The sequence below is a fragment of the Mytilus galloprovincialis genome, chromosome 1, assembly GCF_965363235.1.
Source record: "Mytilus galloprovincialis chromosome 1, xbMytGall1.hap1.1, whole genome shotgun sequence".
In the NCBI taxonomy this organism is placed as follows: domain Eukaryota; kingdom Metazoa; phylum Mollusca; class Bivalvia; order Mytilida; family Mytilidae; genus Mytilus; species Mytilus galloprovincialis.
The window spans coordinates 130,124,136-130,138,599 of record NC_134838.1 but is presented as its reverse complement, the minus strand read 5'-3'; the positions used below and the strand labels follow the sequence as shown (position 1 = coordinate 130,138,599).

Sequence of the window (14,464 nt, the reverse complement as noted above, 5' to 3'; positions counted from 1 at the left end):
ATATCTACTATTGACTTACCTTCCCTTTAATGTCTATAGTCCCTTGGAAGATGGTAAAAAGTTTGTTTAGAATATCTACTATTGACTTACCTTCCCTTTAATGTCTATAGTCCCTTGGAAGATGGTAAAAAGTTTGTTTAGAATATCTACTATTGACTTACCTTTCCTTTAATGTCTATAGTCCCCTGGAAGATGGTATAAAGTTTGTTTAGAATATCTACTATTGACTTACCTTCCCTTTAATGTCTATAGTCCCCTGGAAGATGGTAAAAAGTTTGTTTAGAATATCTACTATTGACTTACCTTTCCTTTAATGTCTATAGTCCCTTGGAAGATGGTATACAGTTTGTTTAGAATATCTACTATTGACTTACCTTCCCTTTAATGTATATAGTCCCTTGGAAGATGGTATACAGTTTGTTTAGAATATCTACTATTGACTTACCTTCCCTTTAATGTCTATAGTCCCCTGGAAGATGGTATACAGTTTGTTCAGAATATCTACTATTGACTTACCTTCCCTTTAATGTCTATAGTCCCTTGGAAGATGGTATACAGTTTGTTAAGAATATCTACTATTGACTTACCTTCCCTTTAATGTCTATAGTCCCTTGGAAGATGGTAAAAAGTTTGTTTAGAATATCTACTATTGACTTACCTTCCCTTTAATGTCTATAGTCCCTTGGAAGATGGTAAAAAGTTTGTTTAGAATATCTACTATTGACTTACCTTTCCTTTAATGTCTATAGTCCCCTGGAAGATGGTATAAAGTTTGTTTAGAATATCTACTATTGACTTACCTTCCCTTTAATGTCTATAGTCCCCTGGAAGATGGTAAAAAGTTTGTTTAGAATATCTACTATTGACTTACCTTTCCTTTAATGTCTATAGTCCCTTGGAAGATGGTATACAGTTTGTTTAGAATATCTACTATTGACTTACCTTCCCTTGAATGTCTATAGTCCCTTGGAAGATGGTATATAGTTTGTTAAGAATATCTACTATTGACTTACCTTCTCTTTAATGTCTATAGTCCCTTGGAAGATGGTATAAAGTTTGTTTAGAATATCTACTATTGACTTACCTTTCCTTTAATGTCTATAGTCCCTTGGAAGATGGTATACAGTTTGTTTAGAATATCTACTATTGACTTACCTTCCCTTTAATGTCTATAGTCCCTTGGAAGATGGTAAAAAGTTTGTTTAGAATATCTACTATTGACTTACCTTTCCTTTAATGTCTATAGTCCCTTGGAAGATGGTATACAGTTTGTTCAGAATATCTACTATTGACTTACCTTCCCTTTAATGTCTATAGTCCCCTGGAAGATGGTATAAAGTTTGTTCAGAATATCTACTATTGACTTACCTTCCCTTTAATGTCTATAGTCCCTTGGAAGATGGTATAAAGTTTGTTAAGAATATCTACTATTGACTTACATTCCCTTTAATGTCTATAGTCCCTTGGAAGATGGTAAAAAGTTTGTTTAGAATATCTACTATTGACTTACCTTCCCTTTAATGTCTATAGTCCCTTGGAAGATGGTAAAAAGTTTGTTTAGAATATCTACTATCGACTTACCTTTCCTTTAATGTCTATAGTCCCCTGGAAGATGGTATAAAGTTTGTTTAGAATATCTATTATTGATTTACCTTCCCTTTAATGTCTATAGTCCCCTGGAAGATGGTAAAAAGTTTGTTTAGAATATCTACTATTGACTTACCTTTCCTTTAATGTCTATAGTCCCCTGGAAGATGGTATAAAGTTTGTTCAGAATATCTACTATTGACTTACCTTTCCTTTAATGTCTATAGTCCCTTGGAAGATGGTATACAGTTTGTTTAGAATATCTACTATTGACTTACCTTCCCTTTAATGTCTATAGTCCCCTGGAAGATGGTATACAGTTTGTTCAGAATATATACTATTGACTTACCTTCCCTTTAATGTCTATAGTCCCCTGGAAGATGGTATAAAGTTTGTTTAGAATATCTACTATTGACTTACCTTTCCTTTAATGTCTATAGTCCCTTGGAAGATGGTATACAGTTTGTTTAGAATATCTACTATTGACTTACCTTCCCTTTAATGTCTATAGTCCCCTGGAAGATGGTATACAGTTTGTTTAAAATATCTACTATTGACTTACCTTCCCTTTAATGTCTATAGTCCCCTGGAAGATGGTATACAGTTTGTTTAGAATATCTACTATTGACTTACCTTTCCTTTAATGTCTATAGTCCCTTGGAAGATGGTATAAAGTTTGTTCAGAATATCTACTATTGACTTACCTTTCCTTTAATGTCTATAGTCCCTTGGAAGATGGTATACAGTTTGTTTAGAATATCTACTATTGACTTACCTTTCCTTTAATGTCTATAGTCCCCTGGAAGATGGTATAAAGTTTGTTCAGAATATCTACTATTGACTTACCTTTCCTTTAATGTCTATAGTCCCTTGGAAGATGGTATACAGTTTGTTCAGATTATCTACTATTGACTTACCTTCCCTTTAATGTCTATAGTCCCCTGGAAGATGGTATAAAGTTTGTTCAGAATATCTACTATTGACTTACCTTCCCTTTAATGTCTATAGTCCCTTGGAAGATGGTAAAAAGTTTGTTTAGAATATCTACTATTGACTTACCTTCCCTTTAATGTCTATAGTCCCTTGGAAGATGGTATAAAGTTTGTTTAGAATATCTACTATTGACTTACCTTTCCTTTAATGTCTATAGTCCCTTGGAAGATGGTATACAGTTTGTTTAGAATATCTACTATTGACTTACCTTCCCTTTAATGTCTATAGTCCCCTGGAAGATGGTATACAGTTTGTTTAGAATATCTACTATTGACTTACCTTCCCTTTAATGTCTATAGTCCCCTGGAAGATGGTATACAGTTTGTTTAGAATATCTACTATTGACTTACCTTTCCTTTAATGTCTATAGTCCCTTGGAAGATGGTATACAGTTTGTTCAGAATATCTACTATTGACTTACCTTCCCTTTAATGTCTATAGTCCCCTGGAAGATGGTATAAAGTTTGTTTAGAATATCTACTATTGACTTACCTTTCCTTTAATGTCTATAGTCCCTTGGAAGATGGTATAAAGTTTGTTCAGAATATCTACTATTGACTTACCTTCCCTTTAATGTCTATAGTCCCTTGGAAGATGGTATAAAGTTTGTTCAGAATATCTACTATTGACTTACCTTCCCTTTAATGTCTATAGTCCCTTGGAAGATGGTATACAGTTTGTTTAGAATATCTACTATTGACTTACCTTTCCTTTAATGTCTATAGTCCCTTGGAAGATGGTATACAGTTTGTTTAGAATATCTACTATTGACTTACCTTCCCTTTAATGTCTATAGTCCCCTGGAAGATGGTATAAAGTTTGTTTAGAATATCTACTATTGACTTACCTTTCCTTTAATGTCTATAGTCCCTTGGAAGATGGTATAAAGTTTGTTCAGAATATCTACTATTGACTTACCTTCCCTTTAATGTCTATAGTCCCTTGGAAGATGGTAAAAAGTTTGTTCAGAATATCTACTATTGACTTACCTTTCCTTTAATGTCTATAGTCCCTTGGAAGATGGTATACAGTTTGTTTAGAATATCTACTATTGACTTACCTTTCCTTTAATGTCTATAGTCCCTTGGAAGATGGTATAAAGTTTGTTCAGAATATCTACTATTGACTTACCTTCCCTTTAATGTCTATAGTCCCTTGGAAGATGGTAAAAAGTTTGTTCAGAATATCTACTATTGACTTACCTTTCCTTTAATGTCTATAGTCCCTTGGAAGATGGTATACAGTTTGTTTAGAATATCTACTATTGACTTACCTTTCCTTTAATGTCTATAGTCCCTTGGAAGATGGTATAAAGTTTGTTCAGAATATCTACTATTGACTTACCTTCCCTTTAATGTCTATAGTCCCTTGGAAGATGGTAAAAAGTTTGTTCAGAATATCTACTATTGACTTACCTTTCCTTTAATGTCTATAGTCCCTTGGAAGATGGTATACAGTTTGTTTAGAATATCTACTATTGACTTACCTTTCCTTTAATGTCTATAGTCCCTTGGAAGATGGTATAAAGTTTGTTCAGAATATCCAAACTGTTCCAATCAACACTCCTGAAATATCAAAATATATAAATCAAATGATGTTTTAGTCAGAATGACATGAGTATGACCTGTCCGTCATGGTATTAATTTTCTTATCAGCTTAGTACTTGCACAAGCAACACGCATGTTTCCACATGTAAAGTAGAATCTGCTTCACTTTCCGGAGCACCAGAGATCACTCACGGTTTTTGATGGTATTTGTATTGTTCAGTTTTTGGTTAAGTATGTTGTGTTTTGTGTACTGTTGTTTTTGATGATTTTTTGTTTGTTTTTTGCCATTGCATTGTTAGATTATTTTTACTTGTATTTTAATGTCCCTTTGGTATCTTTTGACTCTCTATTTGAAGTAAAGCTACATTAATATCCATACACAAGAACCATAAGTATGCATAATTATGACAAAGTATAATGATACTCTTTTTTAATTTTTTTTATTGATCTTTTTGGTGTTCAAACTACAGTGCATACATACATTTTTACAATACATAAGTGAATGACATGATATTTATGGTATTGTTATACTATTGATATTTTATGAATAAGACATAGTAACCAGATGCTCCGCAGGGCATAGCTTTATACGACCGCAGAGGTTGAACCCTGAACGGTTGGGGCAAGTATGGACACAACATTCAAGCTGGATTCAGCTCTAAATTTGGATTGTGATTAAATAGTTGACACAGCATAGGTTTCTGACACAGAATGAATGTGTTCTAATGAACTTAAAATTTTTGTTTTCTCTTAGAGCAATTCACTATGCTGTTGAATATTAATCCTCTCAAAAAAATGTTTGAAGAAATTTTCTTTTTTATTTATGAAATTTCAAATGAGAAAAATTGAACCCAATTTTTTTAATCACATCCCCCTTTCCCTTATTCCAAAACTAATCTCAATTAAAATTTCTAATGGAGTTTGCAACAATAACTACTCATTTAAATACATCATAAAATATTAAGATGTAAAAAAACTGCTTGTTATCACTGAATGGTAAAGATTATTTTAATTTATCAGTTGGTAGTAAAAAGTGAATATACATTGTATATTGTATATAACAAAGATTTAAGTTGATTCTGGACAAAGAAAGATAACTCCAATTAAAAAAAAATCTTGCTATTGCACAATATTTTGCAATTAGATATTTCTTGCTTACTATTCTGGACAAAGAAAGATAACTCTAATTAAAAAAAAATTGCTATTTCACAATATTGTGCAATTAGATATTTCTTGCCATTGCGCAATACTGTGCAATTGAAAAGACTTGCTATTGCACAATACTTAATATAATAATTTTAGATCCTGATTTGGACCAACTTGAAAACTGGGCCCATAATAAAAAATCTAAGTACATTTTTGGATTCAGCATATCAAAGAACCCCAAGATTTCAATTTTTGTTAAAATCAGACTAAGTTTAATTTTGGACCCTTTGGACTTTAGTGTAGACCAATTTGAAAACAGGACCAAAAATGAAGAATCTACATACACAGTTAGATTTGGTATTTCAAAGAACCCCATTTATTCAATTTTTGATGAAATCAAACAAAGTTTAATTTTGGACCCCGATTTGGACCAACTTGAAAACTGGGCCAATAATCAAGAATCTAAGTACATTTTTAGATTCAGCATATCAAAGAACCTAACTGATTCATTTTTTGTCAAAATCAAACTAAGTTTAATTTTGGACCCTTTGGACCTTAATGTAGACCAATTTGAAAACGGGACCAAAAGTTAAGAATCTACATACACAGTCATGACAGTTAGATTCGGCATATCAAAGAACCCCAATTATTCAATTTTAATGAAATCAAACAAAGTTTAATTTTGGACCCTTTGGGCCCCTTATTCTGTTGGGACCAAAACTCCCAAAATCAATACCAACCTTCCTTTTATGGTCATAAACCTTGTGTTTAAATTTCATAGATTTCTATTTACTTATACTAACTTTATGGTGCGAAAACCAAGAAAAATGCTTATTTGGGTCCCTTTTTGGCCCCTAATTCCTAAACTGTTGGGACCTAAACTCCCAAAATCAATACCAACCTTCCTTTTGTAGTCATTAACATTGTGTTTAAATTTCATTGATTTCTATTTACTTAAACTAAAGTTATTGTGCGAAAACCAAGAATAATGCTTATTTGGGCCCTTTTTTGGCCCCTAATTCCTAAACTGTTGAAACCAAAACTCCCAAAATCAATCCCAACTGTTCTTTTGTGGTCATAAACCTTGTGTCAAAATTTCATAGATTTCTATTAACTTAAACTAAAGTTATAGTGCGAAAACCAAGAAAATGCTTATTTGGGCCCTTTTTGGCCCCTAATTCCTAAAATGTTGGGACCAAAACTCCCAAAATCAATACCAACCTTCCTTTTGTAGTCATAAACCTTGTGTTAAAATTTCATAGATTTCCATTCATTTTTACTAAAGTTAGAGTGCGAAAACTAAAAGTATTCGGACGACGACGACGACGCCAACGTGATAGCAATATACGACGAAAAAATTTTCAAATTTTGCGGTCGTATAAAAAGTTACAAGTAAATGATGTGAATATTCAGTATATGATACATCTTAAGGATACTTTGGAATACATTAAATATATATGATCATATCAAGAATAAATTTAATTAAATAACTTCAATAAATCCCCCCCATCTGTTGACAAATGACTCGTGTTTGTCTTTAGAAAGATATAAATATTCTAATATCTCCAGTCGTTCTTTTGTGTAAAGACAAAAAAATAGAATGAAATCTATAATATACAAAGGGAGATAAATACAAATAATTACTTATCTTTAAAGTAGAAAATTAAGGTAACCTTTAAACAAGAATGTGTCCATAGTACACAGATGCCTCACTCGCACAATGGCATTTTCTGTGTTTAGTGGACCGTGAAATTTGGGTAAAAACTCTAATTTGACAATAAAAATTAGAAAGATCATATCATAGGGCACATGTGTATTGAGTTTCAAGTTGATTGGACTTTAACTTCATCAAAAACTACCTTGACTAAAAATTTTAACCTGAAGCGGGACGAATGGACAGAAGGACAGACGGACGGACAGATGGAAGGACAAATGGACGCACAGACCAGAAAACATAATGCCTCTCTATTATCGTAGGTGGGGCATAAAAATGCTGGACACAGACTAGAACAGCCCCTTATCAAAATCTGTTCCTCTTTTAACATTCAATCTAACATCAGTGGTTTGAGAATGAGAAATCTTAGAGGAATAAATGATTCAAGACTGATTTGATCGAAGTTTTACATATAATCAGTGTTTTTCTCTTAAAGGACATAATGTCGATTTTGAACTTACTAATTGTGCAGGTATAAATGTATTGATATTATTGATTAGTGTTAAGGATTAATGCAAGGAATACTTCAAGTATTTTATGTGATCACGAAACCCAAAACAAATTCTATGAGCAGAGAATAAAACATAAGGTGCTTGCCAATAACACAAATTTCAATTCTAAAAAAGAAAATTATTCTACAATTGCAGTATCTTACCCTGTAATTCTCTTTAATTCTAAATCAGCTGCTGTTGCAACACTGAAAAAATGTAAATTATAATAAGTTAATAATCCTATCTGGATTATCTGTTATAAATGTCATTATGACATAGACAAAGATCATCTTATACTTCAATATTTTCATAAAAGGTACAAGTCTGGAACAAGCAAATAGTTTGTCTGAACATTTAATAAGTATTAGTTTGTTATTTTGAACTATTTCTGTTTAAAATCCGTAAATTTTGTTAGAACAAGTCTTTAAGGGCCCATATTGGCAAATAAAAGAGGTTGCAGGGAGGATTGTGCTCTCATAATGTTTTTAGTGGCTTGCTGTGGGGTCGATGACGCTATGACATTATGACATATGTATGGCATATAAATGATGATGCTTTGACATGTCATACCAATGTCTTGTATCTGATGATGCTATGACATAATGACATACCTTTGTCTTGTATCGGATGATGCTTTGACATAATGACATACCTATGTCTTGTATCGGATGATGCTATGACATAATGACATACCTATGTCTTGTATCGGATGATGCTTTGACATAATGACATACCTATGTCTTGTATCGGATGATGCTTTGACATAATGACATACCTATGTCTTGTATCGGATGATGCTTTGACATAATGACATACCTATGTCTTGTATCGGATGATGCTTTGACATAATGACATACCTATGTCTTGTATCGGATGATGCTTTGACATAATGACATACCTTTGTCTTGTATCGGATGATGCTATGACATAATGACATACCTTTGTCTTGTATGGGATGATGCTTTGACATAATGACATACCTTTGTCTTGTATTGGATGATGCTTTGACATAATGACATACCTATGTCTTGTATCGGATGATGCTTTGACAAAATGACATACCTATGTCTTGTATCGGATGATGCTTTGACATAATGACATACCTATGTCTTGTATCTGATGATGCTTTGACATAATGACATACCTATGTCTTGTATCTGATGATGCTATGACATAATGACATACCTATGTCTTGTATCTGATGATGCAATGACATAATGACATACCTATGTCTTGTATCTGATGATGCTATGACATAATGACATACCTATGTCTTGTATCTGATGATGCTATGACATAATGACATACCTTTGTCTTGTATCTGATGATGCTTTGACATAATGACATACCTATGTCTTGTATCTGATGATGCTATGACATAATAACATACCTATGTCTTGTATCTGATGATGCTATGACATAATGACAAACAACCATCTTTTCTTCTATCAAACCAGAGCCAAGGAATTTCAACACTCCTATCTTAGCTTTCTCTAATGCCTCTGGGTTCAATGGACTGTCTCCTAATACTCTTCTTTTGCTGTATTCACTGAGGCCGGGAGGAGGTAGTGTAGTGGTAGGCCCTGGACCTCCAGCTGGAGCAGTAGATGGGCGTGTCTGGGTTGGAGTTGATATGTGGGCACTAGAAAGGAAGTAAAGTTCTGACAGTTTTAATAGAAATGTGTATCAGACTTTGTTGACTATTTGTTGTTGTTTGTCTTTCTTTTTATGTCTAGTTTTTAGTCAGGTGTAACAAGTTGGTGTGGTGTGTTATATTGTCTGATCATTTTAGTTGTTTCTAGAATATTTGTTTGTATTATTTATATTTAAATGACAACATTTTGTTTTGTGTTTCAACACATGTTACTCAGTTCTCCTCATCTGATGTGACCTTTGCACCCTGTTGTTTCTCTGTTAGACCATAGAACTGGGTTTTTTTCTTAATATATTGTATAATGTCCTTAATGTTCTTTTGTCCAAATATCAATATCATTTGTAAGGTAACAGCAGTGTATTCATAATGACCTTTTTGTTATCAGACCATAAGTCACTTTTCTTTGTGTCCAATATCTTTTTTCTTTGTTTTTAACTTTATTTTTGATATTCAAATAAAGAGATGTGGTATGATTGCCAATAAGACAACTATCCACCAAAGTTCAAATGAAGTGGATGTAAGTATAATACTTACTTATAAGGTAACAGTAAAATATCCATCATATAGTCAAGCATGACCTTTACAATCAGGGGTTTCTCTGTTAGGCCAAATATCTGCTGTTTTTGTTTGTCATCCTGTGGCATTTTAACATGCTCCAATGCTGGCAACATTAAATGTAGAATGCTAATAAGTAAAACAATATACAGATGTTAAAATGTCAAAATTCATATGGAAATTAAAGACACAATTCATTTCTGTTGGTATGAGGATAAATCTCTCTAATGTACATAAAATTGAGAATGGAAATGGGGAATGTGTCAAAGAGACAACAACACGACCAAATAAAAAAACAACAGCAGAAGGTCACCAACAGGTCTTCAATGTAGCGAGAAATTCCTGCACCCGGAGGCGTCCTTCAGCTGGCCCCTAAACAAATATATACTAGTTCAGTGATAATGAACGCCATACTAATTTCCAAATTGTACACAAGAAACTAAAATTAAAATAATACAAGACTAACAAAGGCCAGAGGCTCCTGACTTGGGACAGGCGCAAAAATGCGGCGGGGTTAAACATGTTTGTGAGATCTCAACCCTCCCCCTATACCTCTAACCAATGTAGAAAAGTAAACGCATAACAATACGCACATTAAAATTCAGTTCAAGAGAAGTCCGAGTCTGATGTCAGAAGATGTAACCAAAGAAAATAAACAAAATGACAATAATACATAAATAACAACAGACTACTAGCAGTTAACTGACATGCCAGCTCCAGACTTCAATTAAACTGACTGAAAGATTATGATTTCATCATATGAACATCAGGCACAATCCTTCCCGTTAGGGGTTTAGTATCATACCATCATAACATATATGAGAAGAACATAACCCGTGTCATGCCAACAACTGTTTTTAGAATAAATGTGTTTAGTTCCGACGCAAAGACCTTATCAGTGACTCAATATTAACGCCAAAATATGCAATCTTTAATGACTTGACAACAGTATCGTAATTATATCCCTTCTTAATAAGTCTATTCAAAGGTTTTGTAAGTTTCTGAGGTGAATACTGACACCTTTGTATAATATATCACATTATCGCTATTTTGTGCATTTTTCCTTTGATCTTTTTTTGTGATAATTTTCATATCATGCTACTCGCATGATGGAAAAATAATCGCTAGGAACTAAGGAGGCACATGGCGTTGCTAATGAAATTGACATGAAAGTGACAGCGTCTTCATAGGTAAAATAGCGATAAACAGATTATCATTGGTCATCTCAACTCGATTGCTTTTTCTCGCTTTCACCGTACAGGCTCAAGCGAGAAAATCAATCACATTGAGATGATCAACGATAATCTATAAATACAAGTTATACAATATCACACTGGTCAACAAAACATCAAAACACAACCGCAGGGAAGCTACAATCACTATTGATGTAAAGCAGTTTGAGAATAACTTATGAATTAAAATCAAATAGTCACTAAAAACTATTGTTATGAAATATTTAATACTATATTGTCAAAGAGTTATTTCATCTTAAAGTATAGCATATTGGATTTGTAACAAAAATCAACATGCCATAGACCCAGAGTTCGCAAAAAGTGGTGGTCCTCTGGATTTTACCACCAAAATTTTGCATAGGACAGACACGATTTTAGTATTTTTCGATAGAATTAATAGTGAGGACCAGCAGATTTTCTCCAAGGACCACCAGGGGAAAAATATTTCGTGAACTCAGATAGACCTTTAATGAGACGACAAAATAATGTACTATGTATATATATATTTTAGGTATCACATGCATCAGTCTTACTTAATATTATAGATAAAAACCTAGGAAGAGATTTACCCTCATTTAGAAGCAATATTATCTAGTATTATACCTTACATATATTTCAAACAATTCTATTGGGCGAAACATTATCACGTGAAATGGAATAATTCAGTTAGTTTTCATTCAATTGCAAGGAAGGACGAATAACCCTAAAAATTTACACCAGCGGTGAATAACCATATTATTCACCGGTGAATAACCTTTTGAGTTTGTTGATTTGTACTTGAGTTACCTCCCATGAAAATGACGTCACAGACGTAAATAAACAAAATGGCAGCTTTCACGTTATATTGGAAGCCCATCGAGAGACGAGGAAGTAAAGCATTTGACATCAATAGAGCTGAGTGTGCCAGCAGCCGATAATATCTCTTATAAACTGTCCTTTTCAGGGCCATCACTATTTTACGAAAAGATTCTACATTTGTTGTAAATTCGAGAAATTTGAATAAAAATGTATTTTCAAACGTCAGTCTGTGTGTTATATTAAAAATATAGACTATAGTAAGTATTCAAAATGCCCTTCCACTGTTAATTCGGTATAATAAAACAATTGTGGCCCGTAATTAAATACCCTTCTCGTGTTGACAATTTTGGATATTCACCTTTTCAACAGGCCATAATTGTATATTATTACAGTGATTAGGAATATATTTACCGCTCATTTAAAGGCACTAATCTCTATAATTACAGTGATTATCATGTATCACTTCTGTTTTTTAACCTAACATAATAAATCTGAAACAATAATCCATCCATATCTGATACAATATTATCAACCTTCTGGTACTACACACTGACCTGTCCTGTTGTGTATTTGGTTTTCCATCCAGACATTTAATTAACAAAGGTACCAGTTCTGCTTGCTTAGCTGGTTCTAACCTAGGATATCCCATCCTTATATAGATAATGGAGAAATTCTATAAAATATAAGAAAAACTTCATAGTCCAAATGTTACAGTAAATCTGTCCTTTTCCACTAAATTCTTTAGAATAAGCATTCTATAATTTTTCCCAATGATTTTCTTCCTAACAGACTTAACACACTAGGGTGAGAAGGTCATTAACTAGGACATTTCAATTACCCACATTCTACAAAGCAGAACAAATGTTCTCTTACACTATATACTGTTTCCTCAAGTACTGCTATACACTGCTGAGTAAATATACAGCATAACAAATAATACCTACAATTGTTTACTTTTTATATTTTGTGACTTGGATGGAGAGTTGTCTTATTGGCACTAACACCTCATCTTCTTATTTATATACCAATGAAATATATGGTAACCTTGTGAAATGTGTGCATTTCAAGGAATATTTTTCTCTTAATCAATGATGTCAGTATCAACATGATCAAGAAAGACTTAGATCAAGAGCCTGAATCGCTCACCTTGATTTTTTGGCATTTATCTTTTTGTAAGAGTTAAAGTTTCCAATTTCATAGTAGTTTGTTTTTTTGGTTTAATGTATATTAATAAGTGTTTGAAAATGAAGGTTTTTGTCATACTTTCTTCAAAAGCAAAAGAAAAAGGTGTTTGGTGTGAGATTTTGAAGTTTGTTAGGTTTTTAAAAGGTGATTAACTGCAGTTGACTTGAAGATGCCTACATCAACATTGATTAATCTGTTGCAAATAACTGTCTCATTGATTATCATACAAGATATCTTCTTTTGGTTCAGATAGTATTGAGAATGGAAATAGTGAATATGTTTTAAAGTTTGAAAACATGATAAACAAATTGTGAAAAAAAATGTTTTTAAAGGGCAATAACTCCTTCAGGGGTCAATTTATAGTTTTGGTTATATAAACTTATTTGTATATCTTATTATTACTTTGCTGAAATTTTTGATTGCTTACAGTTTATATCATTTATAATATTCAAGATGATAACCAAAAACTGCAAAATTTCCTTAAAATTACCAATTTAGTGGCAGCAACCCAACAATGGGTATATTAGATTCATCTGAAAATTCAGGGCTGAAAGAACTTGACCTAATGAACACTGTTATCCTACTGTGGATTGATTATTATTTGTTGAATACCAATTTTCATGGCTTTCGTGGATACAAGTAAACCACAAATTAAATGTTCAACAAATAACAAATTTTCAATAGCCTTATATGCAGACATAGGCAAAACCACGAAATTAAATATTCACGACCATGCAAGTTTTCTGTAATCCACGAAAATTGGTACCCACGAAAAAAATTAATCCACAGTATGTCAGATTTGCTCTAAATGCTTTGGTTTTTGAGATATAATAAGCGAAAAAATGCATTTTACCCCTATGTTCTATTTTTAGCCATGGTGGTCATGTTTTTTTTAAAAGAAACAGAAAATAAAACACAAACTTTATTCTAGATACCCTAAGGATCATTCAGCTTAAGTTTGGTTGGAATTGGTTCAGTAGTTTCAGAGGAGAAGATGTTTGAAATAGTTTACACCAGAAGGAAGACGGTGTGATGGCTAAAGCTCACCGTTCCTTCGGAACAGTGAGCTAAAAATGTAAACAAAACATCAATGCTATAGATGTCCCATATCATCAAAGTTTCAAGCCTGTTTATGTATTAATACAATAGCTATTTGTGTTGTTTTGTAAATGTTGTATCATAATATATGTTATTTTTTGTGTTTCAGTATTCACTCTATCAGATGAAGTGCTGTCTTACTTTTTCACTCTATGAGATAAAGTGCTGTCTTACTTTTTCACTCTATGAGATAAAGTGCTGTCTTACTTTTTCACTCTATCAGATGAAGTGCTGTCTTACTTTTTCACTCTATCAGATGAAGCGCTGTCTTACTTTTTACTCTATCAGATGAAGTACTGTCTTACTTTTTCACTCTATCAGATGAAGTGCTGTCTTACTTTTTCACTCTATCAGATGAAGTGCTGTCTTACTTTTTCACTGTATCAGATGAAGTACTGTCTTACTTTTTCACTCTATCAGATGAAGTGATGTCTTACTTTTTCACTCTATCAGATGAAATGCTG

The 14,464-nt window shown here is 32.8% G+C and overlaps 1 protein-coding gene across 2 annotated transcripts in view; it reads right to left on the bottom strand.

Annotated features, from left to right (window-relative positions):
- LOC143059553 (proteasome adapter and scaffold protein ECM29-like) overlaps positions 1 to 14,464 on the bottom strand; it is a 118,281-nt gene that overhangs the window by 89,580 nt on the left and 14,237 nt on the right. For both annotated transcript variants that reach the window (XM_076233082.1, XM_076233076.1), the window contains exons 4-8: positions 12,272 to 12,390; positions 9,667 to 9,816; positions 8,869 to 9,120; positions 7,643 to 7,684; positions 4,067 to 4,145 (exon numbers count right to left, since the gene is read on the bottom strand). In XM_076233082.1, coding sequence (XP_076089197.1) covers positions 4,067 to 4,145; positions 7,643 to 7,684; positions 8,869 to 9,120; positions 9,667 to 9,816; positions 12,272 to 12,390 — 642 coding nt within the window. The remainder of the gene's footprint in view (positions 1 to 4,066; positions 4,146 to 7,642; positions 7,685 to 8,868; positions 9,121 to 9,666; positions 9,817 to 12,271; positions 12,391 to 14,464) is intronic.